This window comes from Pan troglodytes, chromosome 1 (genome assembly GCF_028858775.2).
Source record: "Pan troglodytes isolate AG18354 chromosome 1, NHGRI_mPanTro3-v2.0_pri, whole genome shotgun sequence".
In the NCBI taxonomy this organism is placed as follows: domain Eukaryota; kingdom Metazoa; phylum Chordata; class Mammalia; order Primates; family Hominidae; genus Pan; species Pan troglodytes.
Window position 1 is genome coordinate 191,725,362 of NC_072398.2, and position 26,337 is coordinate 191,751,698.

The following is a 26,337-nucleotide window of genomic DNA, read 5'->3' on the forward strand; positions in this document are numbered from 1 at the left end:
CTTTTCTAAATGAAAATTATGTTGTCTATGGCATGAGAGAAAGAATATGAACCATATGGAATCACCTGCTCCCATTAGGCTCAAATATAGAAAACAGTAGGCCTACAAGTGGGTGATTTCCATCCCTCAAAGCAAGTAGAAGAACTATCATTTGGCAAGGCAAGAAGCTCAGATAGGATTTGCCCTCAGATATGTAGGTGTTTCCCATAATCAATGTTAAAACATTTTGGGAAGAAGCAGGCATATTAATTAATCAAGGAGCCCAGATGTTCTATATCCAAGGCTATGCTCAGACAACTTTGGCAGCTCTCCAAATCTGTAAGACTCAATGAATCACAGAAGGGAGAAAGTGAGATGATTTGGAAAAAAAATAACTTCATACACCTGGGCTTTTAAATGTAAACTTCAGGTCTTTAGCTGAATACATAAAATTTTAAAAATTCACAATAGATTGGAAAATGAGAGGCGTCTATATAGACTAGAGCTCTAGGAAGAAAAATACACCTAATTCAAAAAAACCTTTAAACATGAATCTACTGTTTCTGAAATATTAGTATCTAGAAAATAAAGAAAAAGTAATGCAAAAACATGCAGATATAAAAAGGATTATAACTAATTTCTCATTTCATCAAGAAATGAGAACATATAATACATCAATTTAAATTATATAATTTGTAAATTCTAAGTCTGAGTTAGAAATAAAGTCCACCAACATTTCCTTCTACTTCTTCCTCCCCTCTAATAGATGAAACAGTGATGGCTGCTGCCCTTGCACTCAATGAGATGGACCAATATGTCATTTGTAGGGCCACAATTGTGAGGCCATTCATTAGGAGAAGCTCACCAGTTTGATGCCTGAGAGGACCTCCAACAGAGAGATCAGGTTATGGCCATCCCGCAGATCTTCATAAAGATCGTTGATGTGCTTGCGGACCTGTGAATGAGAGTGAAACAGACAGATTTTTATTTGATATTGAATTATTATACTATCCACATAAAAATCTCTGGTTCTAGGTAAACACAAATTAAAGAATTTAAAAGTGGAAGCAACAATTAAATAATAAAATTCAGGAAGTTTCAGATTGGAATAAAATACATGTGAAATGATAATACTTTACCAGAAACGTGTGTGTTTTTTAAATTGATGCCAGATCTATTACACACTCTAACCAACATGCAACAACGTCCTAGAAAGTTTGGACAAGAAGATGGGGAGTCTTAATTATCCTGAGACACCTTAGGAGTTACTATGAGCCAAAATGTAATAGCATGGCGAATGATGGGTAGATGAGTCCAGCCAGAGTCAGAAAAGCCTTCTAGAGTGCTGCAAAGGAAACTAAATGCTAGGCACCCAATGTTTCCTGGGGTGTATTTCCAATTTAACCCTTCTCTTACACCAAATATTTCTAATAGCGAATTTCAGAATAATTTTCTTTGTGGGAAATTCCAATTAACTTTAAAATTGGAACTATGGAAAAACAGATCTCACTTTGGGAGAAAGTGTGGTTAATATCAAACATGGTACTAAATGTTTAATATGTTATCTATCTCTCACATCTCTAAGGTAAGTAGTATTATTATTTCTATTTTACACATGAGGAAATAAGGCACAAAGAGGTTAAGTAAATTGCCCAAGGTCACCAAGTGGAAAAACCGGCCTCAGTTTCATCTGATTTTAGTCTTTGCCATTAACTACTATGCTTTATAATCAGCCATCATCTCATTCTATTTATTTAATCCAAACAACTACCTTGTGAAGTTTACTTATTACCACCATTCCATCAAAGAAACCAAGGAAGCTGAGGTTCTGAGATGTTATGGTCACTTAGCTATAAGTTAAGTGGCAATTGGATTTCTGATTCAGTCCCAGTCTAGTGACGACTTCATTAAGTGATACTCATTGCCAGGTGCAGTGGCTTCTGCCTGCAATCCCAGTACTTTAGGAGGCCAAGGCAGGAGGATCCCTTGACCCTAGGAGTTTGAGATGAGCCTAGGAGTTCGAGATCAGCCTGGGCAATGTGGGGAGACCCCCTTCTCTACAAAACAAAAAAAAAAAGCCAGGCATGGTGGTATATGCTTATGGTCCCAGCTACTCAGGAGGCTGAGGTGGGAGGATCACTTGAGCCCAGGAAATCAAGGCTGCAAGTGAGCTATGATCACACCACCATACTCCAGCATAGGCGACAGAACAAGACTCTGTCTCGAAAAAAAAGGTGATGTTCACAACACAGAATGGGAAGATTTGTGAAAATTATAAGGAAGATTGATTTTTAATATATTAATTTTCCAGACAACGTTAGAAAGGGCTACTTTCAGAAGTAGTAGAATTTTAGCTACTATAATTTTTCGAGTAGAGGCTGGGGATTTGGGGATTTTTACATTTGAGTGGAAAACTGAAGTCCTTTCCAATTATAATATTCAAAGTAGCTCTGAAAGTAGAGGGGGAGGCCAGGTGCAATGGCTCACACCTGTAATACCAGTGCTTTGGGAGGCTGAGACAGGAGGACTGCTTTAGCCCAGGAGTTTAAGGCTCAAGGCTGCAGTAAGGTATCATTGCACCAATGCACTCCAGCCTGAGTGACAAACCAAGACCCTTTTGTAATGAGGGGTTTCTTTTTTAACCCTGTCTGAAAAAAATAATAAAAAAAAAAGAAAGTAGGATAAGAATGGAAACTGGACAAGATAAAGAATGGAAACATACATAAAGACTTCCTCAAAGAAACGGGACTTGGAGGATTAGCAAATGTTTTAGTAGAAAGAAGATGGAAAAACCACATAAGACTTGGCATAGAGATGGACATATGCAAGGTATGTGTGTATGTATGTGTGTAAAGAAATAAGAAGGTGACAGGTACGTTATACAACTGGGGAAGATGGTTCATGATGAACTGGAAAATAGCTTTAAAAACTGAAAGAATATATACATTTTTTGAGACAGAGTCTTGCTCTGTCACTAGGCTGGAGTGCAGTGGCACAATCTTGGCTCACGGCAACCTCTGCCTCCTGAGTTCAAGTGATTCTCCTGCCTCAGCCTCCCGAGTAGCTGGGATTACAGGTGCGCACCACCACAATCAGCTAATTTTTGTATTTTTAGTAGAGACGGGGTTTCACCATGTTGGCCTCAATCTCCTGACCTTGTGATCCACCCGCCTCAGCCTCCCCAAGTGCTGGGATTACAGGCGTGAGCCACCACACCCGGCCCACACTTTTAAGTTTAATCTGCAATATTAACATTTTCCCCATCACTTTCTTAAGTCTAAACAATAAACAAAACAAGACATCTAACTCAAACTTGTAGAATTTGCTGATTTCCATAATGTAAATATTCCCAATACAACCAATTTCAAGCTACTAATATAATATCACTAAATGCAATGTTGGGAAGAAATATACAGTAGCACACCATTATGTACAGTATTTCCATCACAGAGACACAACAGACATAACCTCAAGAGTACAGACAATACTAACATGCAGCAAAATAATTATGAAATGAACAGCTTTGAGGATGTATTACATTTACTTTAAATATAATTTATTTAATTGTATGTTTACATAATTTAATTTTTAATAATAGCTGTGGCTGGGTGCAGTGGCTCACACCTGTAATCCCAGCACTTTGGGAGGCTGAGGTGGGCAGATCACCTGAGGTCAGGAGTTTGAGACCAGCCTGGCCAACATGGTGAAACCCCGCCTCTATTAAAAATATAAAAATTAGCCGGGCATGGTGGTATGCACCTGTAATCCCAGCTACTCGAGAGGCTGAGACAGGAGAATCCCTTGAACCTCAGAGACAGAGGTTGCAGTGAGCCAAGATCACACCATTGCACTCCAGCTTGGGCAACAGAGCAAGACTGTCTCAAAAAAAAAAAAGCTATGTTTAGCAACCAGCTCACAAAATTGCTGAAAATTTAACACTTGGCTCTCATGAGTCCATAAGCTGGCTCCAGCATACCAGGGGCTCCAAGATTTCAAAACCCCTCCCTCTCACACCTGTAATCTCAGCACTTTGGGAGCCTGAGGTGGGTGGATCACCTGAGGTCAGGAGTTCGAGACCAGTCTGGCCAATATGGTGAAACCCCGTCTCTACTAAAAATACAAAAAATTAGCTGGGTGTGGTCGTGGGCGCCTGTAATTCCAGCTACTCAGAAGGCTGAGGCAGGAGAATCGCTTGAACCCGGAAGGCAGAGGTTGCAGTGAGCCAAGATCACACCATTGTACTCCAGCCTGGGCAACAGGAGTGAAACTTTGTCTCAAAAACAAAAACAAAAACCCCTCCCTCAAATAGACCCAAGGTTTCAAGTTTGCAGTGTGGAACAACAGTAGTGGACCATTAACAGAAATAGGCAGGTCATAAGGTTTGTTAAAAGGGCAGTGGATTTGATAAATTCAATTTTAAATATGTTGAATTTAAAATGGCAGCAAAGAAGTTACAAATGAAAATGTTCTTGAAGCAGCTGGAAATACCAGAATTCAGTTTGGGTCAGCTGAGAACTTAACTTTAGAAGTCACATGCACAGAGGTGCTAGCTAAAGACATGGGAAACAGGCTTTCTGGATTAGGAGTAAGATAGAAGAGCAGAGTGCTAAGGACTGAGCCTCAGGAAACAGCCAAAATTAGAAGGCAGGAGATGGAAAAGCAATCAACAAAGGACAGAAGAAAAAGACAAAACAAAACAATAACAGTGAAAGAGGTAAGCAAAAATACAAGAAAGTGTAATCAAGATAGGAATGATCACCGGTATCAAATACTACAGCAGAAGTCAAGGAGGATAAAGACTAAGAAAGTTTTTTAACTTTCCTACAAATAAGTAAGAGTGCTTTTGTGAGACTATTTCTCAAGAGAGTGGTAGAGTGAAAATCAGATTATAAATTAATGGTAGGTTTTTTAAAAAGTCAGAAAATATTACATACTTGACATTAAGGATTAAGAAGAGAACTAAGTTAAATGAGGGATTTATTTTTGATAGATAAGATCTGAACATAGGGAATAAAAATCAGGAGGACACTGAATGAATGAATGAATAAATAAATGAATAAATATTGCTTGATTGATTGAGACACAGTCTTGCCATATTGCCCAGGCTAGTCTCGAACTCCTGGGTACAAACAGTCCTCCCACTTCAGCCTCCCAAAGTGTTGGGATTACAGGTGTGAGCTACCACTCCCAACCTGAATAAATATTTAAATAAATTGCTGTTGCCAGGTGCAGTGGCTCACACCTGTAATACCACCAATTTGGGAGGCTGATGCTGGGAGATCACCTGAGGTTGGGAGTTTAAGACAAGCCTGGCCAACATGACAAAACCCTGTCTCCACTAAAAATACAAAAAAGTTGTGCATGGCGGCACATGCCTGTAGTCCCAGCTACTCAGGAGGCTGAGGCACGAGAATTGCACAGGAGGGGGTTGCAGTGAGCCAAGATCGCACCACTGCATTCCAGCCTGGGTGACAGAGCAAGACTCCATCTCAAAAATAATAATAATAAAAATAAATTGCAGTTGGTCTTGAGGACCAAGTGAGGTCATCTTATCAACAGATATTAAACACTACAGAGTACTGAAAAGACAAAGGAGGCAACTTGAAATGTAAAGTTAATTTCACACCAAGGCCCTAATGTTTCTTTCTCAAAATTCTGGTTATGTGTTATACCTGTGGTAGCAAAACTTGCACATATTATAAGAAATTTAGATGAGAACTAGCTTATTATGCCTCTCAATCTTTGTCTGACTATAGTAACCAAATAACTATAAAAATAAAACTACTGGCCAAGCACGGTGGCTCATGCCTGTAATCCCATCACTTTGGGAGGTTGAGGTGGGCAGATCACCTGAGATCAGGAGTTGGAGACCACCCTGACCAACACAGCAAAACCCCCGCTCTACTGAATATACAAAAATTGGCCAGGCGTGGTGGCTCACGCCTGTAATCCCAGCACTTTGGGAAGCCGAGGCAGATGGATCACCTGAGGTCAGGAGTTTGAGACCAGCCTAGTGAACATGACAAAACCTTTTATCTACTAAAAATACAAAAATTAGCTGGGCATGGTGGCACACGCCTATATCCTAGCTACTGGGGAGGATGAGGCAGGAGAATTTGCTTGAACCCAGGAGGCAGAGGTGACAGTGAGCCAAGATGGCACCACTGCACTTCAGCCTGGGCAACAGAGCGAGACTCCATTTCAAAAAAAAAAAAATGGCTGGGTGCAGTGGCTCACACCTGTAATCCTAGCACTTTGGGAGGCCAAGGCGGGTGGATCATGAGGTCAGGAGTTCGAGATCAGCCTGGCCAACATAGTGAAATCCCGTCTCTACTAAAAATACAAAAAATTAGCTGGGTGTGGTGGCAGGCACCTGTAATCCCAGCTACTTAGGAGGCTAAGGCAGGAAAATCACTTGAACCTGGGAGGCAGAAGTTGCAGTGAACCGAGATCACGACACTGCACTCCAACCTGGGTGACAGTGCACGACTCCATCTCAAAAAATAAATAAATAAAAATACAAAAATTAGCGGGGCGTGGTGGGGCGCGCCTTATATTCCAGCTACTCAGGAGGCTGAGAAAGGAGAACTGCTTGAACACAGGAGGGAGACGTTGCAGTGAGCCGAGATTGTGCCACTGCACTCCAGCCTGAGCAACAGAGTGAGACTCTGTCCCCCCCAAAAAAAATTTTTAATAAAAAATAAATAAATAAAACTATCAAAGAGATACAGAGAGAGGTAATGGGAGAGGAGAATGCAAAGAGATTTTTTTTTCCTTGCCTGGAAAATTGTCAATAAAGAAAACAGCAGTCTGTTTCTGAAGCATACTAGACACAGCTCTACCTAAAGAAGAGTAAAGAACTAGCTAACATTTACTGGGTGCTTCTGTGTCAGGAATTTTTCAGACACAGAGATCGGATTTGGAGGGCTCAATTAACATCCCCAAAATCACACATCTACTAAATTGCCAGGCTGATCAAATCCAGATCTATCCATACTAAAATCCTCATCTCTTCTGCTCATACTAGTTTGCCTGTGAAGTTTTCCACAAATCTCTTAGGAAAATGACCAGTGGACTAAGCATCAAAATTTAGAAGGCCAGGTGCGGTGGCTCAAGCATGTTATTGCAGCACTTTGGGAGGCCAAGACAGGAAGATTACTTGAGCCCAGGAGTTTGAGACCAGTCAGGGCAACACAGTGAGACTCCATCTCTACAAAAAATTTTAAAAGTCAGCCAGGTATGGTGGTGCATGCCTACAATCCCAGCTACTCAGGAGTCTGAGGTGGGAGGGTTGCTTGAGCCCAGCCGACTGAAGCTGCAGGGAGCTATTATCACACCACTGCACTCCAGCCTGGACAACAGAGTGAGATCCTGTCTCAAAAAAAGAAAAAGTTTTAGAAGCAGCCAACTGAAGCAAGACTGTTCAGGAATCATCAATAAGGATGCTTCTTTCTAACAAATAATTATACCATTCTGTCAACAAATGAGTAAAAAACTGCAATTCAGGGCCTTGCCTGTTTGCACTCCCTGAGAAAATCATTGTCAAAATTAGTAAATGTGTCCAAAGAAGATATATAAATGGCTAATAAACACATGAAAAGATGCTCAACATCATTAGCCATAAGGAAAACATAAATCAAAACCGCAGTGATTAGCGCTGTCTAGGATGTCTATATTATAAAAGACAGATAAGTGTTAGCAAAAAAGCAGAGAATCTAGAACCCTCATACACTGCTGGTGGGGATGTAAAACGGTGCAGTTGCTTTCGAAAATAATGTGATGATTACTAACAGGTTAAACACAAGTTACCATACGACCCAGCAGTTCTGCCCCTAGGTATGTAATTAAAGAGAACTGAAAACATACGTCCAGACAAAAACTTGTAAATGAATGTTCATAGAGACAGGGGTTGCGGGGGCAAGATGGTGTCTCAGTATGTTACCCAGGCTGGTCTCAAACTCCTGGCCTCAAGAGATCATCTCACCTCAGCCTCCCAAAGTGTTGGGATTACAGGTGTGGGCCACTGTGCCGGCCATAAAGTTTTTTTTTTTTTTTTTTTTTTGGAGATAGGGTCTCACTTCCATCACCCAGGCTAGAGTGCAGTGGAGCGATCACAGCTCACTATAGCCTCGACTTCCTGGGCTCAGGTGATCCTCTCACCTCAGTCTCCCAAGGCGCATACAACCATGCTTGGCTAGTTTTTTCTATTCTTTGTAGAGATGGGGTTTTGCCATGTTGCCCAAGCTAGTCTCGAACTCCTGGCCTCAAGCCACCAGCCTCACCCTCCTGAAGTGCTGGGATTACAGGCTTGATCCATCACACCCAGCCATATAGTGATTTCTTAAAATTAGTGAATAATTAGATTTTGAGAGACCAAGTCCAATCCTCCCCAGTGCCCAAGCATTAATAAGTCAAGGAGGGGTCTGCTGTCTGCTTTTTTTTTTTTTTTTTTTTTTTTGAGGCAGAGTCTCACTCTGTTGCTCAGGCTGGCATGCAGTGGTGCTATCTTGGCTCATTACAGTATCCGCCTCCTGGATTCAAGTGATTCTCCTGCCTCAGCCTCCCGAGTAGCTGGGACTACAGGCATGCGCTGCTACACCAGCTAATTTTTTTGTATTTTTAATAGAGACAAGGTTTCGCCATGTTGGCCAGGCTGGTCTTGAACTCCTGGTCTCAAGTGATCCACCCGCCTCAGCCTCCCAAAGTGCTGGGATTACAGGCGTGAGCACTGCACCCGGCCTCCATTTTTTAAAGATTAGCTTAAAGCTATGAAAAAATAAACAGCTTCCCTCAATTTCTGAGTGGCTTTAACAAAGGGAGTAAGTTACACTTACGTGCTTGGAATCCTAATCTTAGCCCAAAGGGACTTTAAAGATTACTTAATTCTAATACCCTCAGTTTACAGATGAGAAAACCATTGCCTAGAGAAGCTAAATAACTTGTATAAGATCATTTAGCTGGAAAGTATCAGAGCTGGGTCCAGATCATTGTCTCCTGACTCTCTTAACAAGGCTTCTATGATGCTTGGAGGGTCAAAATGACAGATTATCAATTTTAAATAATAAGAGTCCCCCCTCCCCGCCATACATACACAAAAAAGACCAAGGATTGTCACGTAGTACTCTTTTTTTTCTTTTTTTGAGATGGAGTCTCGCTCTGTCACCCAGGCTGGAATGCAGTGGTGTGATCTCAGCTCACTACAACCTCTGCCTCCAGGGTTCAAGTGATTCTCCTGCCTCAGCCTCCCAAGTAGTTGGTATTACAGGCATGCATCACCACACCCGGCTAATTTTTGTATTTTTAGTAGAGACGGGGTTTCACCATGTTGGTAAGGCTGGTCCCGAACGCCTGACCTCAAGTGATTCACCCACCTTGGCCTCCCAAAGTGCTGACATTACAGGCGTGAGCCACCGTGCCTGGCCTCGTAGTATTGACACCTGCCGAAAACTTGATCTAGAAATCTTTCCTCTAAACAATTAAAAGGAAACGTAAGCAGCCCAATTTCCTTGACTCAAACTATGTTGAAGAGCAATATATAGGGCAGAGGAGAAAGTTTTAAAGAGAAAAGTATGTTATTTACTCTCTCCTACACTTATTAAAAGATATAGGGAAAGGGAAAGTGAGCCTAGTAATTTCAGATAGATTTCTGAATGGCAGATCTCCAAATTGTAAAAACAGAAACCGATATTGATTCATTGGCCAAATTTGTCTTCAAGGAAAAGCCCAACACTAAAAAAAAAAAAAAAAACAGATTATAGTTGTCCTAGACTTCTTTACTCTGGAAAGAACTATGCTTAAATGCAGGGAATAAAAGTAGCAGCTGGGAATCCCTGTTTGAGAGCGGGGTTGGGAGGGGAACAAAGTGTGAGGTTCTTCGCATATAAGAATTTTATCATATCTCTGTTTTGAGAATTCCCTAAATTGTGAGAAATCTAACAGTGGTACCGGTCAACCCGGATTAACAGATTCTCTAAGAATGTGGATGATTCTAAAATCCACAGGCTGGGTGCAGTGGCTCACGCCTGTAATCCCAGCACTTTAGGAGGCCAAGATGGGCAGATCACCTGAGATCAGAAGTTCGAGACCAGCCTGACCAACATGAAGAAACCCCGTTCTCTACTAAAAATACAAAATTAGCCAGGCGTGGTGGCACATGCCTGTAATCCCAGCTACTCGGGAGGCTGAGGCAGGAGAATCGCTTGAACCCGGGTGGCGGAGGCTGCAGTGAGCCAAGATCGCACCATTGCATGCCAGCCTGGGCAACAAGAGCGAAACTCCATCTTAAAAAAATAAAATCCACAAAATGTAGCTTTACTTTGATAGGCAGGCACTTAAGCACAGGGAATAGAAAATCCAGAGTAAAGCCCAAGTCCAAATATAGGCCCAAATGTAGACCTGAGAAGCATTTAGAGTGAAATTAAGCCCTAAAAAATCAGGTCCAGGCAAAGACAGCCACAAACCACTACCATATAGTCACATGTAGGCAACAAAGGTAACGCTCCTTTCCTTAGCATCTAACCAGCACTACTTTGTCAATTTCTTAAATTAAACTCCACTGCCCGTCTCATTCTGGTATTTCCCACAGACATGAATACGCAAAAAGTATGAAGTTCCACCCAGTGATTAGGGAGCCAGTGAATTGACTCATGTGGCCAAAACAGAGGCTGTATAGGACAGAATACCTGGAATCAGTGCTACCCCATATTCAACTAGAGAGTCTCAAACAGAAATAGAGAAAGTGTAAGTGGGCCAGGTGTGGTGGCTCATGCTTGTAATCCTAGCACTCGGGAAGGCCAAAGCAGGAAGATTCCTTGAGCACAGGAGTTTGAGACCAGCCTAGGGAACATAGGGAGAACTTGTCTCTTAAAACAGAAAGAAAGACGGACGGACGGAAGGAAGGAAGGAAGGGTTGGTTGTAAGCATTATTAAAAATTTGAAAACTTTTGCTGGTATATATGGAAATTTTATCTAAAATTCCAGGAAAGCCAGGGGCTTCTAGATTGCATATACAAAAATGGAAAGAACTGCTCTATCTGCTAGATTAAATATTGGGCTTTTCCTTTCTAACTACTAACCTCTGAAGTCAACAGGAACTGACCAGAAAAAGCATTTTTCTCCCTCCTAAGGAGCTCATACTTTCATGTTCTCTTTAGGGGGATACACTTTATCAGCTAACAGCACCCAGAGATATGGCATAGATAATTTAAATAAGACCTCATTTAGAAACCTAGATTTCTCTTTTTGATGGTTCTGGTATATAAGCAGAACCCTTACATATGTATGTTTACATTCTAAATTAGGTTGTTTATTTCAGATGCTTATATCCTTAACAAATCTCTTTTAAGATTGGATCAGAAGTGTTCTCAATAAGGAGGAATTAATTTGCTTATCCCAAAGTAAGCTGTTTCCCAAAAGGTTATCAGGGAATCCAAGAGATTCCAAGATCAACTAAATCTAGAAGTTGGGAGACCTGGTTTGTGGTGTTTTTGTTTGTTTGTTTGTTTGTTTTTTGAGACAGAGTCTCGCTCTGTCACCCACGCTGGAGTGCGGTGGCACAATCTCAGCTCACTGCAACCTCCATCTCCCGTGTTCAAGCGATTCTCCTGCCTCAGCCTCCCAAATAGCTGGGATTATAGGCGCCAGCCACCACTCCCAGCTAATTTTTGTATTTTTAGTAGAGATGGGGTTTCACCATGTTGGCCTGGCTGGTCTCGAACTCCTGACCTCAAGTGATCCACCCCCTCGGTCTCCCAGAGTGCTGGGATTACAGGCATGAACCACCATGCCTAGCCACCTGGTTGGTTTTGTTCTTACGTTGGTCTACCTGCCAAAGATGGCATTAATCTGGGGTGTACTTGGGGAGCAAAGCAAAGGATGCTTGAGTTGCAAAAAAAAATCTCAATCCCTAATTCTCAGCCCAAAATCAAATAATTCCAATTTAGAGCAATAACTCTGATTAGCAGTGAATCTCTCTCTGAAATATCCCAAGATGAGCAAATGTTATTGAAACTGTAAGGCTGGGGGCCTGGGAAGAGATGAAAAATCACCAAGGATTTAAGAAAAGCTTTGGCTGGCCTCCAATTTCTAACAATGCTATGATGTGTTCCTCTAGCTTCTCCCTCCCTGAGCTTCCTGTCATCACACAGCACTGAGGCAGAGGTCCAACAGGCAGCATCAGCTACAAACAGGCAGCAAGGAGCCAGAGCACTGGAATTCAACTACAAAGTTCAGGGGACAAGCTCAAGGCAGGATTGATTCAGTTCCTCCAACGGTTAGAGACAAAGTATGAAACAATCAGCTGGGGGCCAAACCCAAGGGCAGGGGCCACTCTTAGCTAAATCCCTCCCAGTGACTGCAATAGAACCCTCTGGGGAGCTCAGGAAGGGGTGTGCTAAGTTCTATAATATAAGCTGTCATATATTTGGCTCCTCTGTATCTCCCTCTTCCCTAGGAGAGGAGTGTGAAGGAAGGAGCTTAGATAAGACACCCCCTCAAACCCATTCCCTCTCCAAGAGACCTACCCTCCACAGGCACAGGTCCCCAGATGAGAAGTCTGCTACCTTCATTTCTCATCTTTTTACTAAACTCAGAAGCGGTGACAGCAGTCAGGGACAGACGCACATTTCTCACACCTTCCCCTCATCTAAGAGATGACAGGGAAAACTGCAGTCAAAGCTCGGTGCTCCCTCTGGAGATTTTTAAATCCTTTTTTATTCCATGAGAAGTCGTTTTTAGGGAGAACGGGAGTTGAGACAAGCTGTATTTCAGAAATGCTGTCATAATGGTTTTTAACACCTTTTACTCTTCTTACTGGTGCTATTTTGTAGAATAAGGAACAACACTGACAAGTTTTGTGGGGCTTTTTATATACTTTTTTAAAATCTCAAACTTCTATTTTTATGTTTAACGTTTTCATTAAAATTTTTTTTGTAACTGAAGCCACAACGTAAGAAATAATGGGGAAAAAACTGCCTTGTTTCAACAGTTTTTGCTAATTTTTAGGCTGAAAGATGATGGATGCCTGGAGTTTACCTTACGTTTAATTAAAATCAGTATTGTCTAAAAAAAAAAAAAAAGAATCAGCTGGGGGCATAGTTAGCAGGAAGAACAAGTAATTTTGATCGGAAGATTCATGATTGATTGATCCTTAGCTCCATCCCTCACTAGCTGTATCGTTTTGGCAAAGTCACTTCACTCCTCTAATTCTCATTTTCCCTAGCTGTTAAAATTGAGGGGATAAAACACCTTTACTTACTTCAGGGTTATTTTAAGGATTAAGACAGATAAGAATGTGCTTCATATGCTATAACACTATTGAAATATTACTTACTCAAGGTAACAAGTACTTATTGGATACTTTTCATGTGCTATGTGCAGCACTTAACAGAGAAAGTAGCATAATACAATCCCAGTCCTCAATGAGTACTATAACAGAGAACATCGATGAGTGAACACACAGGCATCTCTTCAAGGCAGTATGAAATACAGATGGAGTTGCAATTGATTTAATCTGAGGAACAGAGGTCAGAATCTCAGGAAGGTGATACTGGAGCTGGGCCTAGAAGGTGAAGTGGGTGATGGTCAGGCAGAGGAGGCTGGGACGTGCATTCTAGGGAGAGAAATAAATAAGCAAGGAGGTGTGAAAGTACACAGTGTTTAGGGGGCAGTGAGTTGTCTCATGTGGCTATAGCGCAAGCTACAAAAAACAGAGTGCTTAGAAATGAAGCTGGACAGGTGGGTTGGAAACGCTGCAAAGTGCTCTACATCAGGACAGAGTTAGGTGACATCAAACTCTAGAGGCAACTAGTAGCCATGGAAGAAATTTACAAAAGGAAATCACGGCTGGACGCGGTGGCTCATGCCTGTAATCTCATCACTTTGGAAGGCCGAGGCAGGCAGATCACAAGCCCAGGAGAGCAGCCTGGCCAATATGGTATAACCCTGTCTCTACTAAAAATACAAAAATTAGCCAGGCTTTGGTGGCACATGCTTGTAGTTCCAGCTACTCAGGAGGCTGAGGCAGGAGAGTCGCTTGAACCCAGGAGGCAGAGGTTGCAGTGAGCTGAGATTGCGCCACTGCACTCCAGCCGGGCAACAAAGCAAGACTCCATCTCCAAAAAGAAAAGGAAATTACAATTTCTTTTCTCCTTACTTCTCTCTCTTTCTTCTTTGTCCTAACACTATAAACAATAAGACACAATATTTGCCCTCCAGTGATAATATAGCTGAAAGATACACCATGTATATAAACACTCTGGATGCTTTAACAAAAGCACATAAGGAGTATAGTCAGGGGCAAAAAGAAAGGCTAGTCAGTTCCACATCAGAGAAGTTAGGAAAATACTTACTGAAGAGGTGTTAAGTTTGTGTTATCCAGGCAGAACAAACTTGGGAAAGATATTCCAAGCACAGGGAGCAGAATGAACAAAGATACAGAGTCATAAAATAGCATGGCACATAGTTCAGCAAGAACTCAAGGTATGAGGGAAACTCGGTGCTATGAGCCTGGAAAGGTAGGCAGCAACCAGAGCCAGTTCTGCATGGGTTAAGAGCACGGTTTCTAGACTTTAGGTTGCCTGAATTTTAAAATTTCAGTTCTGCCTTTTTCTAGCAGCATGATCTTGAACAAATTACTTACCCTCTCTAAGTAATTTATAAAATGGGGATATTAACAGAACCCACAGCATAAGATCACTGAAGGATTAAATGAAATAATCCATGTAAAGGACTTAGTATACAGAATGTCTGATTTAGACTAGGCATGGTGGCTCATGCCTGTAATTCCAAGACACTGGGAGGCCAAGGTGGGAGGACTACTTGAGGTCAGGAGTAGAAGACAAGCCTGGGCAACATACCAAGACCCCATCTCTACAAACACACACACAAAAATTAGCCAGGCACAGTGGCATGTGCCTATAAACCTAGCTATTTGGGAGGCTGTGGTGGGAGGATCACTTGAGCCCGGGAGTTGGAGGCTGTAGTGAGCTATGATTGTACCACCGCACTCTAGCCTGGCAACAGAGTAAACCCTGTCACACACACAGAGAGAGAATACGTCTGATTTACAGGAAGTCTTCAAGATACTATTACTACCATTGTTATTATAGAAAACTTTATTAGGAAACTATTATAATGGTCAAGGCAACAGACACAGAGGCCCTGAACAAAAGCAGCGATATGGAGATGGAGAAGAGAAGACAGATGCATGCAATCTTTCTGAGCTACAAGTGATTAACTGGACTTGGTAACAAGGGAGAGATTATAGACAGTACTGAATCAAATAGGTTCCTAACTTGAACAACTAGCTACATGAGTGAAAATACTTAACAATTTAGGGTGTGTTCAATAAAAGCTATGGCTAGGTAACATACAGATGAATGTGTAAAATACACCATGACACTTGCCTTTAGCTTAGGCAAGAATCCAAGAAAAGGCTCTATCACTGCCTCCTTATCCAGATCTTGCAGTGTTAAAATCATGCTCACCTGCAGTACCCATTAAACAAGTGGCCCTAAGAAGACATGTGTGATTTATGTAACCACCTCCTTACCCACGGTTTACTGAACTATAGATGGACAATTGGCGCATGGAGGAAAAGAAGACCTAAGCCCACCAGACTTTCTGTGTTTGTGCATCCAGAATCATGTGGCCTCAGGGGTTTACGTCACTGTTTGAGGCACAGCCGCCATGGCTCACTCGTAGCAATAAAGGAAAAGCAGAGAAATGAATATAGGAGGCACATAGAAGTAAAATGAAAGAACACAAGGCCCCATAAACAAGAAAGACCTGGGTTGGCCAGGCACAGTGGCTCACGCCTATAATCCCAGCACTTTGGGAGACTTAGGTGGGTGGATCACCTGAGGTTGGGAGTTCGAGACCAGCCTGACTAACGTGGAGAAACCCCATCTCTACTAAAAGTACAAAATTAGCCGGGCGTGGTGGTGCATGCCTGTAATCCCAGCTACTCGGGAGGCTGAGGCAGGAGTATTGCTTGAACCCAGGAGGCGGAGGTTGCAGTGAGCCGAGATCGTGCCACTGCACTCCAGCCTGGGCAACAAGAGTGAAACTCCATCTCAAAAAACAAAAAACAAAACACAACAACAACAACAACAAAAACAAGAAAGACCTGGGCAGCACAGTGAGAACCCATCTCTACAAAAAAATTTAAAAATTAGCCGGGTGTGGTAGTGCATGCCTGTAGTTCCAGCTACTCAGGAGGATGAGGTGGGAGAATCACTCAAGCCCAGGAGGTTAGGGCTGCAGTGAGCTGTGATCTTCCCAATGTACTCCAGCCTGGGCAACAGGGTAAGACTCTGTCTCAAAAAAACAAACAAACAAACAAAAACAAAAAACAAAAACAAAAAACAAAGAGAGAATGAGAGTAGTTTTCTGATAACTGTTTAGTTTTCAAAAAGCCCAGCTGCATCTAGACATCAGATTCTGTGAGATCATCCCATATCCATTTCTACTTATGTTTCTTTGCATCCCATGCAACAAAACAATCCCAGCAGCTACAATGGATGAGACTGCCCAAAAAGAATACAGAGAACAAAACCAAAAAATGGCCAAGGTTAGGATCCTGGGGAACACCAACATGGAAGAGTCAGACAGAGGAAGAAAAGCCAGTGAAACAGGCAGAAAAAAAGGCATTCATAGAGGAAAGAGGTAATTCAGGAAAAAGCAATGTTCTAGAAGTCATTGTAAGAGAGGGTTTTAAGGAGTAGACGACAGTATCAAATGCTACAGAGAAATCAAATAAGAGGAAGATAAAACTAGGCTACTGGATAGGGCAATTAAGGGATCACTGGTGACCTTTCCCTTTCCCAGAGAAGCACTAATTATTATTATAATTCAAAAACTTTGTTTTCAGATTCTAACTGCCACAGTAGTCATACTGTTTATCTTTAGGTGAGTCTTAACATGCCTCTGTTTTGGTTTCTCTTTTATTTAAAATAATAATACCATAATAATATATTATTATTATATTTTATATATCTAATATATAACAATTATTATTATTATCTTTAGGTGAGTCTTAACATGCCTCTGTTATGGTTTCTCCTCTATTTAAAATAATAATAATGATAATAATAATCTTCATTCAGCCCTAACCATTCTGGAAATATTCTGTATTTTAGACTACCTGGTGGTAAAATTCATGTAAAAATTCATCAAGTTAAACATTTAAGATTCATGCACTTTAAGAGAAAGAGACAAAATCCCCCTCTATCATCCTTCCATAGTATTCAGATTAAAAAATAAAAATACACTAGGCGTAGTGGCTCACGCCTGTAATCCTAACACTTTGGGAGGCAGAGGTAGGAGGATCGCTTTAGCCCAGGAGTTTGATACCAGAGTGGGCAACATAGTGAGACCCTGTCTCTATTTTAAAATAAATTAATAAATTAAAAAAAAAAAAGAAACAGGCTTATAAAGCAATGTATAAAGCTAGGAGTAAACTGTTCTTTGAATTTTTAAAATCATCCCATGGTATCTTCAGCCTCTGCCTCCTGATGTAATGGTAGGTAATAATGTCTTCACCAAGAAGCAGATTAATACAAGTTTCCATGCCATTATGACTATATTAGTTTTCAAAAAGCTGGGCATGGTGGCTCATGCCTGTAATCCCAGCACTTTGGAGGCTGAGGCAGTAGGATTGCTTGAGCCCAGGAGTTTGAGAACAGCCTGAGCAACATGGCAAGACCCCTTCTCTATTAAAAAAGAAAAGAAGAGAAAAGAAAAGTCACATGTGTATCTTCATAGACTCGAGCACACAGCAAGCAATCTAAACCATCTGAAAGAAGGAATGACAGATCCAGATGACAGCAGTGAGAGGTGCTGGGGCAGCATATATATGAAAGGGTCCTACCTTCATTAAGTGCTTGTTGACCCACTTGGTGAACGTTTTCTTCTGAACCCGGTCCCGTTCATCTGTAAAGGAAACACAGAGAAGGCACTGGCTTAGTGCTACCCAGGTAACAGGTTCCCACGCTGCTGCCCTGCCCACATCTCTGTTTCTCTAGAACAACTTACCCACATAACTGTGGGACAGTGACTTCTTCTTAGGAAGGTTTGGCCTAGCTGAACTTCCTCTTTGGCCCTGATCACGTTGTCAGTTTACAAATTAGACAGAATCATCATGTGCCTCAAAAATCATACCATGGCAAAGTCTCCTTAGCACAATAATTTGAGCAGAGCAGGGAGCAGACTGATTCCCCACTTCCCTCACAACAAGCTTCAAAAAGCCAAAGCCGTGATACCACCAACAGACAGGGTGGCCTTGGCATTTGGGACACACATATTGCAGTGGTTAAATTTCACTCTTCATGTGCTGATCTGCCTGAGGAATGCCCAACTCCCTCCCTCTCCTACCCCAGGAATTCCTTCATTCCAATTTCTTTACCAGCCATTATCAAAACAATCAAACTCTCAAAGCTGCCCAGCTTACCCCCACTGCACATCTCTTCCCTCTCTACCTTCTCCTGTCACAGCAGCAAACTCCCTTTTTTTCTCCAGTTTTTTTTTTTTTTTTTTACCTCTTTAACAAAAACATGACTGTCAATGCTTGACAATGACTGCTCCACAGAGGCCTTATCCTGTAAAGGACTTACTTTCTCCGACTCCTGCCAATTCCCCAGAGCCATTTCTAGACCAGTGAGCCATTAGTGCTGGTCCTTTTCTATTTCTGAAAGCCCACACCATCCCATATAACCTCTTGTTCAAATCATCCTCACTGTCATTGACCATGCTCTGTGGCCTATCCCCTTCCACATGGCAAATCTACCTTAGCCTTCCCCGATGACTTGGTTCATTTATCATCTCTACATATACGTGAAGATATATGTGACAATGCATCTGTGCCTACTTGGCTCCACTGGCACTCATCTCCAATTCATGTCCAGCCACCACACTGCCACATTTTGGGCCTTATTCCTTCCCCAAACATACCTATTTAGCACTTACCATTATCAGTCTCTCATACCCTCTCCTAATCATTCTCAACCTTCAATCACTCCATTCTTATTTTACCCTATTCATTAAGGACATCTACAGCCGGGCCTTGGCATTTGGGACACACATATTGCAATGGCTCATGCCTTGTAATCCCAGCAGTTTGGGAGGCTGAGGCCGGTGGATCACTTGAGCTCAAGAGTTGGAGACCAGCCTGGCCAACATGGTAAAACCCCACCTCTGCTAAAAATACAAAAATTGGCCAGGTGGTGGTGTGCACCTGTAGTCCTAGCTACTCAAGAGGCTGAGGTGGGAAGGTGGGAGGATCACTTGAACCTGGGAGGCGGACGTTGCAGTGAGCCGTGATTACACCACTGCACTCCAGCCTGGGTGACAGAGTAAGACACAATCTCATAAAAAGAAAAAGAACATCTAAGATTATCCCAGTCCATGCTAGACAACATGGTTATGCAATTCAAAGCTCCCCTCACTAATACCCCAGGAACTCCCCCTGCCTAACTGCCTACTACTACATTCACCATGACAATCTGCAAACCTAAATTACCATAATTGCCCGCTGCTTGACTCTTCCATATCTTTTCCAAGACAGAGAACATTTCGGAAGAAAGTTGCAGAGGTATATAAATCTGGTTCACTAGTAATTCATACAAGCTTCAGCCAGGTTCTCTTTCCCCAAGCCCAGTTATTTTCTTCTTATTGATCCCCTAGGAAAAGCCAACATACTGCCATTCCAAACAATGTCAATGCTTGTTCTACATCCCAGGTGAATATATTTATCTATTTATTTTTTCTGAGTTTATAGCCATTCAATAAGCACTTTCTTATCTTGGTCTCTGGTTTTATCCTCACATCCTTCTTTTCGGCCTTGAATCCTTTCTTGCTTTGCAAGGAACAATTTTCTTCCTGCTATAAACTACAGCACTAAGGTATGGACCTTAGAAATTATATAGTCTAATTCTCTGCTGACACACAAATCCCTTCAACAACAAAGAATCATAAGTTCACATTGAAAGGTCTCTCCAAATCTCCCATAAATCTACAATATTCTTGATGTTTAAAATTTAGGATAATAGAGAATTCACTAACTCATAAGACAAAGTACCAATGTAATAATTCTATAAAATGTCATAATCTGCTTTCCTTGTAACTTCTGCCTATTGACTCTCATTTGGGACTGTTAGAAGTATTATTATTAGGCTGGGTGCGGTGGCTCATGCCTGTAATCCCAGCACTTTGGGAGGCTGAGGTGGGCAGATCAGCTGAAGTGGGGAGTTCAAGACCAGCCTGACCAACATGGTGAAACCCCGTCTCTACTAAAAATACAAAAATTAGCTGGACATGGTGGCGCATGCCTGCAATCCCAGCTACTCGGGAGGCTGAGGCAGGAGAATCGCTTGAACCCAGGAGGCGGAGGTTGCAGTGAGCTGAGATCGTGCCATTGCACTCCAGCCTGGCAAGAGGGCAAGACTCCATCTCAAAAAAATAAAAAAGTATTATTATTAGACTTAAAAGTTTAATCCATCTTTCACTTAATGGAGTCTTGAAAGTATCTAAAGCCAGGATTCTCATTAGATTTGACCACTGTCATTCCAACATATTTTGATCTTTTTAGATGCTGATTCAGTTATCCAACATCTTCATCAACCTTTCCAAGCCCGTGTCATCTGCAGACTGAATCAGAATCAGCTTCCAACTATAGTCTCATCGAAATCACTGACTCTTTGCTCATACTACTTATTTTCCCTTCATGACTGGCTACTTCTCTTCCTCTTCATCTCTCCAAATGGTATTTATTCTTTAAAATCCACCTCGCTCATTCACTTTTTTTGTTTGTTTTTGAGACAGAGTTTCGCTTTTGTCACCCAGGCTGGAGTGCAATGGTGCGATCTCGGCTCAGTGCAACTCTGCCCCCTGGGTTCCAGCAATTCTCCTGCCTCAGCCTCCAGAGTAGCTGGGATTACAGGTGCCCACCCACCACGTCCGGCTAATTTTTTATTTTTAGTAGAGACGGGGTTTCACCATATGGGCCAGGCTGTTCTCAAACTCCTGACCTCAGGTGATCCACCCGCGTTGGCCTCCCAAAATGCTGGGATTACAGGCACCTGGCCTCATTTATTCTTTAAATAAGAGAAACAACTTCAAAGCAGTTTGATTAAGTGCTATAACAGGTAAGCACAGAGTGCTCATGAACATAAGAGGTTAAGCCTACCTGGGTAGGGACAGGAAATATGGGGGACTTAATGAAGTTTCAAGGAGGAGTGACTCTATCTAACCTTAAAAGATGAGTATAAGCCAGAAAGAGAAGGGAAGGAATAAAGTTGCTACATAAAGTTATAGCTAATGCAAATTCATGGAGACAAGAAAAAGCTTATGTTCAAAGAACTGCACATAATTAGGAATAGCTGAAAGACAACTAGGTAGTGGCGAGATAGGATGGTATGGGCCAAATCAAGACCTTTCATGACAAGCTTAAGGAACCCGAACTTTATCCTATAGGTAAGGGGAAGCATTGAAAGATTTTAAATTGGAGAATGACATGCTCAGATTTGTGTTTAAGAAAAATTTTGGCTGCCTTTTCTGACAACTCCAGTTCTCAACAGTCTCTGTGTCCTCCAAATATCTATGTTACTTACTGGGCTAATCACTCAATCAGCACTTATATAATTATATAGTGTTCTGAACTTTTAATATGCTTATTCTTATATTACCAGGGAGATCATTAACTCCTTGAAGAGAACATGATTTACTTTTTTGTATTTCCCACAACTTGCAACACCTAAAGTTCTACATAGTAAGAACTAAAACATAAAACCACCGGAGAGTGTTCTCAATTGGCCAAGTATGATTAGAAGACTGGCAAAAGAAACACACAAAATGAAATCAGAACTGAGTTACCTACAAGAATCCAGTTCAATATCTAAAAACCTCAAAACCATGCCAGGCAAGGTGGCTTATGCCTGTAATCCTAGCACTTTGGGAGGCCGAGGCAGAAGGATCACTTGAGCCTGGGAGTTTGAGGCTGCAGCAAGCTATGATTGTGCCACTGCACTCTAGCAGGGACAACAGACTGAGACCGTGTCTGAAAAAACAAAATCACAACACGTCAGTATCACTTGTGTGCTGAGATAAGAAGGCAGGGTGGAAAAATCAGAGCTAACTAAAGTTGTGTCCATTACATTTTCACACGATATCAGGCCCACTGTGCTTCACTATATTCATTACCTTCATAGCCAAAAACAGTCTGATTCTAATTTTAAAAATTCTCACTCTAAAGATAGAAGTGTTTTTTCTTTTCTTTTTATAATTTCATTTTTTTGTAAAAGCTATGTATGTTTGCTGTAATAGGTCAAACAACACACAGATGAAAAAGGAAAAAATTAACAGATTTTCTTTTAAACTAGTAAGTATTTAAAGGAGGTGGAATTCATTCGGTTTCCTTTTAGTCCACTGCTTCATTTCATTTAGACCTGAATATGTGAGTAGCATGATTCTTTTTAATTTTACTATCCATAGGCCAGGCGCGGTGGCTCACACCTGTAATCCCAGCACTTTGGGAGGCTGAGGCAGGTGGATCACGAGGTCAGGCGTTCGAGACCAGCCTGACCAACATAGTAAAACCCCGTCTCTACTAAAAATACAAAAATTAGCTGGGCGTGGTGGCACACGCCTGTAATCCCAGCTACTCGGAAGGCTGACGCAGGAGAACTGCTTCAACCTGGGAGGCGGAGGTTGCAGTGAGCTGAGATCATGCCACTGCATTCCAGCTCGGGCAACAGCGCAAGACTCCATCTCAAAAAAAAAAAAAAAAAAAAAAAAACAAAAAACTATCCATAAATTATTCTGTTCATCTACCAAGCCCTTCCATAACGGTAATGTACTAAGGAAACCTGATGGTCTCATACCAATCATGCTTCCAAAAGCTAAAAAGCTGACTTTAAGCTCAGGAGAAAGACGTTTAAGTACTTATTGTGAATATAATCATTAAAGGCAACATGATTACAAGCCCTTCCCAAGACTTGCTAGCCTGCTTAGAGCTGAGCCATAAGCTCCTCAAAAAGGGTTTTATAGAATTCCTTTGCCCCTAAGAGCTGGAAGATCATTTTTTAGGATCCTATGTTGGTATGCCCATCAATTACATGAAAGTTCTTTCCTGGTTTAAACTTCAGGATAAAAGAATATTACAGTGCCTGGAGTTTAATATCTTAATTTTTAGCAAGGAAATCCAAGAAGCAACCTTAAGAATTATGCTGACCTTCAGAATAATAGCTCAGACTCTCAAACTATTTAATAAGTTTTAGATTGGCTCCTTGCACATAAATCCCTAGTTTAACCCAGGCCTAGCAAAGATCTTTCTGACTGACATTGAAGGTTAGGCAGAAAGATAAAACTGAGGTAAAAGTCTCAGAAAGTACCCTTATGTGAGAGGAAAACGGGCAAAGAAAAGGCAATATTCATTTTAATGTTCTTTATAATCTCAGCCCCACCAAAGGCTATAAACAAACAAGAGAGAGCCCACTCCCCACCACCAGCATCTCTACAGAAGCAGAGAACCCTACTGTCCATCTAAGTTTCAGATTTAACACTTTAAACCTTATTAATTACTTGGGGGTTACTGAATTAGAAGGCTTAAATTAGAAAAATTTACTATTTGTTGTTGTTTTGAGACAGGGTCTCATTCTGTTTCCCAGGCTGGAATGCAGCAGCATGATCATAGTTCACTATAATCTTGAACCCCTAGGCTCAAGCAATCCTCCTGCTTCAGCCTCCCAAGTATCTAGGACTACAGGTGCATGCCATCATGTCTGGCTAATTTTTAAACTTTTTGTAGAGACAGGGTGTCAGTATGTTGTCCAGGCTGATCTCAAACTCCTGGCCTCATGTGATCCTCCCACCTCAGCCTCCCAAAACACTGGGATTACAGACATGAGCCACTGTATCCGGCCTAATTAGAAGGATTTAATACTTGTTTCCAACTTTACTGATCTTCGTCAACAAAGGTCTCTGAGCATCGTGCTATCAATACCTATCCTAATTTTATTTTAGTTTCATTGCCAGAGTTGTCCCTTTTCAGAATCTAAGTCAGTCCTTCTACCTAAAATCTGGATCTCATCGCTGCTCTTCTCCATAGGAAACTTAATCCAACAATACTCCCTAGTCTGTATATCTTCAACTGCTCTCTCTCTCTCCTGGTTCTCTCCTGTTGGCTTCTGAACAAGTATGATGACAACACTCAGACTTCACTTCCCCACCTCCTATTTATTCTATGTGACCTGGATTCCAGCCCCACAAATTCACTGAAATTGCTCTCCCCACAGTCACCTAATTGCCAACCCAATGGATAGTTTTGAGTTCTATCTCACTTAAACTCTCTGTAGCAGAAGACACTGGTGATCATTCCTTCACCTTTTAAATCGACTCTCTCTCTTGAATCTGAGATTCCATTCTACCCTAGTTTTCTGCCTTCTTCTTTGGTTGTTTCTTCTCTTCTGTTCATCCCTTAAACATTACTCATCCTTAGCCCTCTTTTCTTTTCATTCTGTATTATAGCTTCTTCAGATGTCCAAGGACCCAAGAGTCCACTAATGGGTTTTGGAGAGGGAGTGTTCAGGAACCACCTAAAATTACATGCAAAATGTTTTGTGTCGTGTGTGTATGCGGGGGAGTGGGGGGATGTCCATAGCTTTTCAATAAAAATTAAAAATAGCTGTTCTCTACATTCTCCCTTAATGATTTAATGAACATCCATAGTTTCAGCTGTGACCTATACAATGATAATTTCCAAATCTGTATCTTTAGCTCAGGCCTTTACCACTCTCATATATCCAATGGCCTCCTAAAACTTCCATGCTCATCTCAAACTCAACTTGTCTAAAACTGAACTCTTCTTTTCTCCTTGCTTCCGACAGATATCCCTGCTGTAATCCATCCTTCTCAATGGTGTCAGCAACCTTTCTGGCAAGGTTAATCTTGTAACTTAAAATCCTTCAGTGAGCCCTTATTCTCCCAATATTATTAATAGTTGACATTTAGGCTGGGTGCGGTGGCTCCCACCTGTAATCCCAGCACTTTGGGAGGCAGAAGCGGGCAGATCACTGGAGGTCAGGAGTTCAAAACCAGCCCGGCCTACTTGGTGAAACCCTGTCTCTAGTAAAAATACAAAAATTAGCCAGACGTGGTGGCAGGCACCTGTAAAATACCAGCTACTTGGCTGGCCAAGGCATGAGGATCACTTGAACTCAGGAGGCGGAGGTCACAGTGAGCCAAGATGGCACCACTGAACTCCTCCTGCCTAGGTGACAGTGAGATTCTGTCTTAAAAAAAAAAAAAAATTAAATAGCATTTATTCAGCACCTACTTAGGTGCTAAGCACCTTGTATCTATTCTTTCTAATGCTCAACAACTCTGTAAGTTAGCCAGAAAAATAAAGTCCAGACAGATGAAGCAGCTTGTCCAAGATCACAAGGTAAGTCATGAAGTCAAACTTGAACCCAGCTCTACCCAGTTCCAAAGCCTGATGCTTCCATTTGGGATAATAGTCAAACTTTTTAGCTTGGGAGCTAAGATCCATTATGATGGAATGCCTACCTATCACTCATCCCTCTACCTTTCCATAAAAACTTCCAGCCTTGTTTAAAAAATTTCCTGCAAATGGGGCAGGTTTTCTCTCAGTTCCATGCCTTTGCACATACTCTGTGAATATAGCTCTCCCCTTCTCTGACTACTCATTCTTCAGCCTTCAACTCAACTATCCCCTCCTCCAGGAGCTTTTCCCATCTCTTACACACACTAGTTTGTGTGCTTATTGCATGGTATCACTGTTTACTTGTTTATCTGTCCTACTCTACTAGGAGAAATTTGAGAGTAGGCCTGACGTCAAATGAAAGCCTGCATTTGAGGTGCAAAATTCTATGTTCTGATCCAACATAGCCTACCCACATAGTCCCAGTACATTACGAACCATTCAAAAAACAAGTGAGAGAAGAGCCTCTCCTGTTTCCAAAGGCCACAGAAAAATGACAAGTGCTTCAAGAAGCCCAGAAACACCAACCACCTGGAAATCTAAAAAGGATATACCACAGCTGACACAGAAGGGAAGTAGAGTTGGAATAGTCCTGTTTTGTGACCTCATGAAGTTTACAATCTAGTGGTGGAGAACAACATGTAAATAATTAACAATAACACCAAGCAAATAACACACCAGACACAAGCTGCACAAAATGACACTATAGCACAAGCATAGAGTTGATTAATCCTCACAGAGAGGTAGGAGGTGTTCCTGGAAGGCGTGATAGAACTATACCCGATCTTAGACAAAAGGCTACGAAGTGAACGGTGTCTGAACTAAACCTTGGATAACAAGTAGGATTCTGGCAGCCCAAAAAGGAG

General features: G+C 41.7%; 1 protein-coding gene across 14 annotated transcripts in view; it reads right to left on the reverse strand.

Moving 5' to 3' along the window:
* The window catches only part of MACF1 (microtubule actin crosslinking factor 1), a 378,870-nt gene that overhangs the window by 236,680 nt on the left and 115,853 nt on the right, over positions 1 to 26,337 (reverse strand). For all 14 annotated transcript variants that reach the window (XM_063782390.1, XM_063782385.1, XM_063782389.1 and 11 more), the window contains exons 2-3: positions 17,849 to 17,910; positions 845 to 934 (exon numbers count right to left, since the gene is read on the reverse strand). In XM_063782390.1, coding sequence (XP_063638460.1) covers positions 845 to 934; positions 17,849 to 17,854 — 96 coding nt within the window. In that variant the 5' untranslated portion in view covers positions 17,855 to 17,910. The remainder of the gene's footprint in view (positions 1 to 844; positions 935 to 17,848; positions 17,911 to 26,337) is intronic.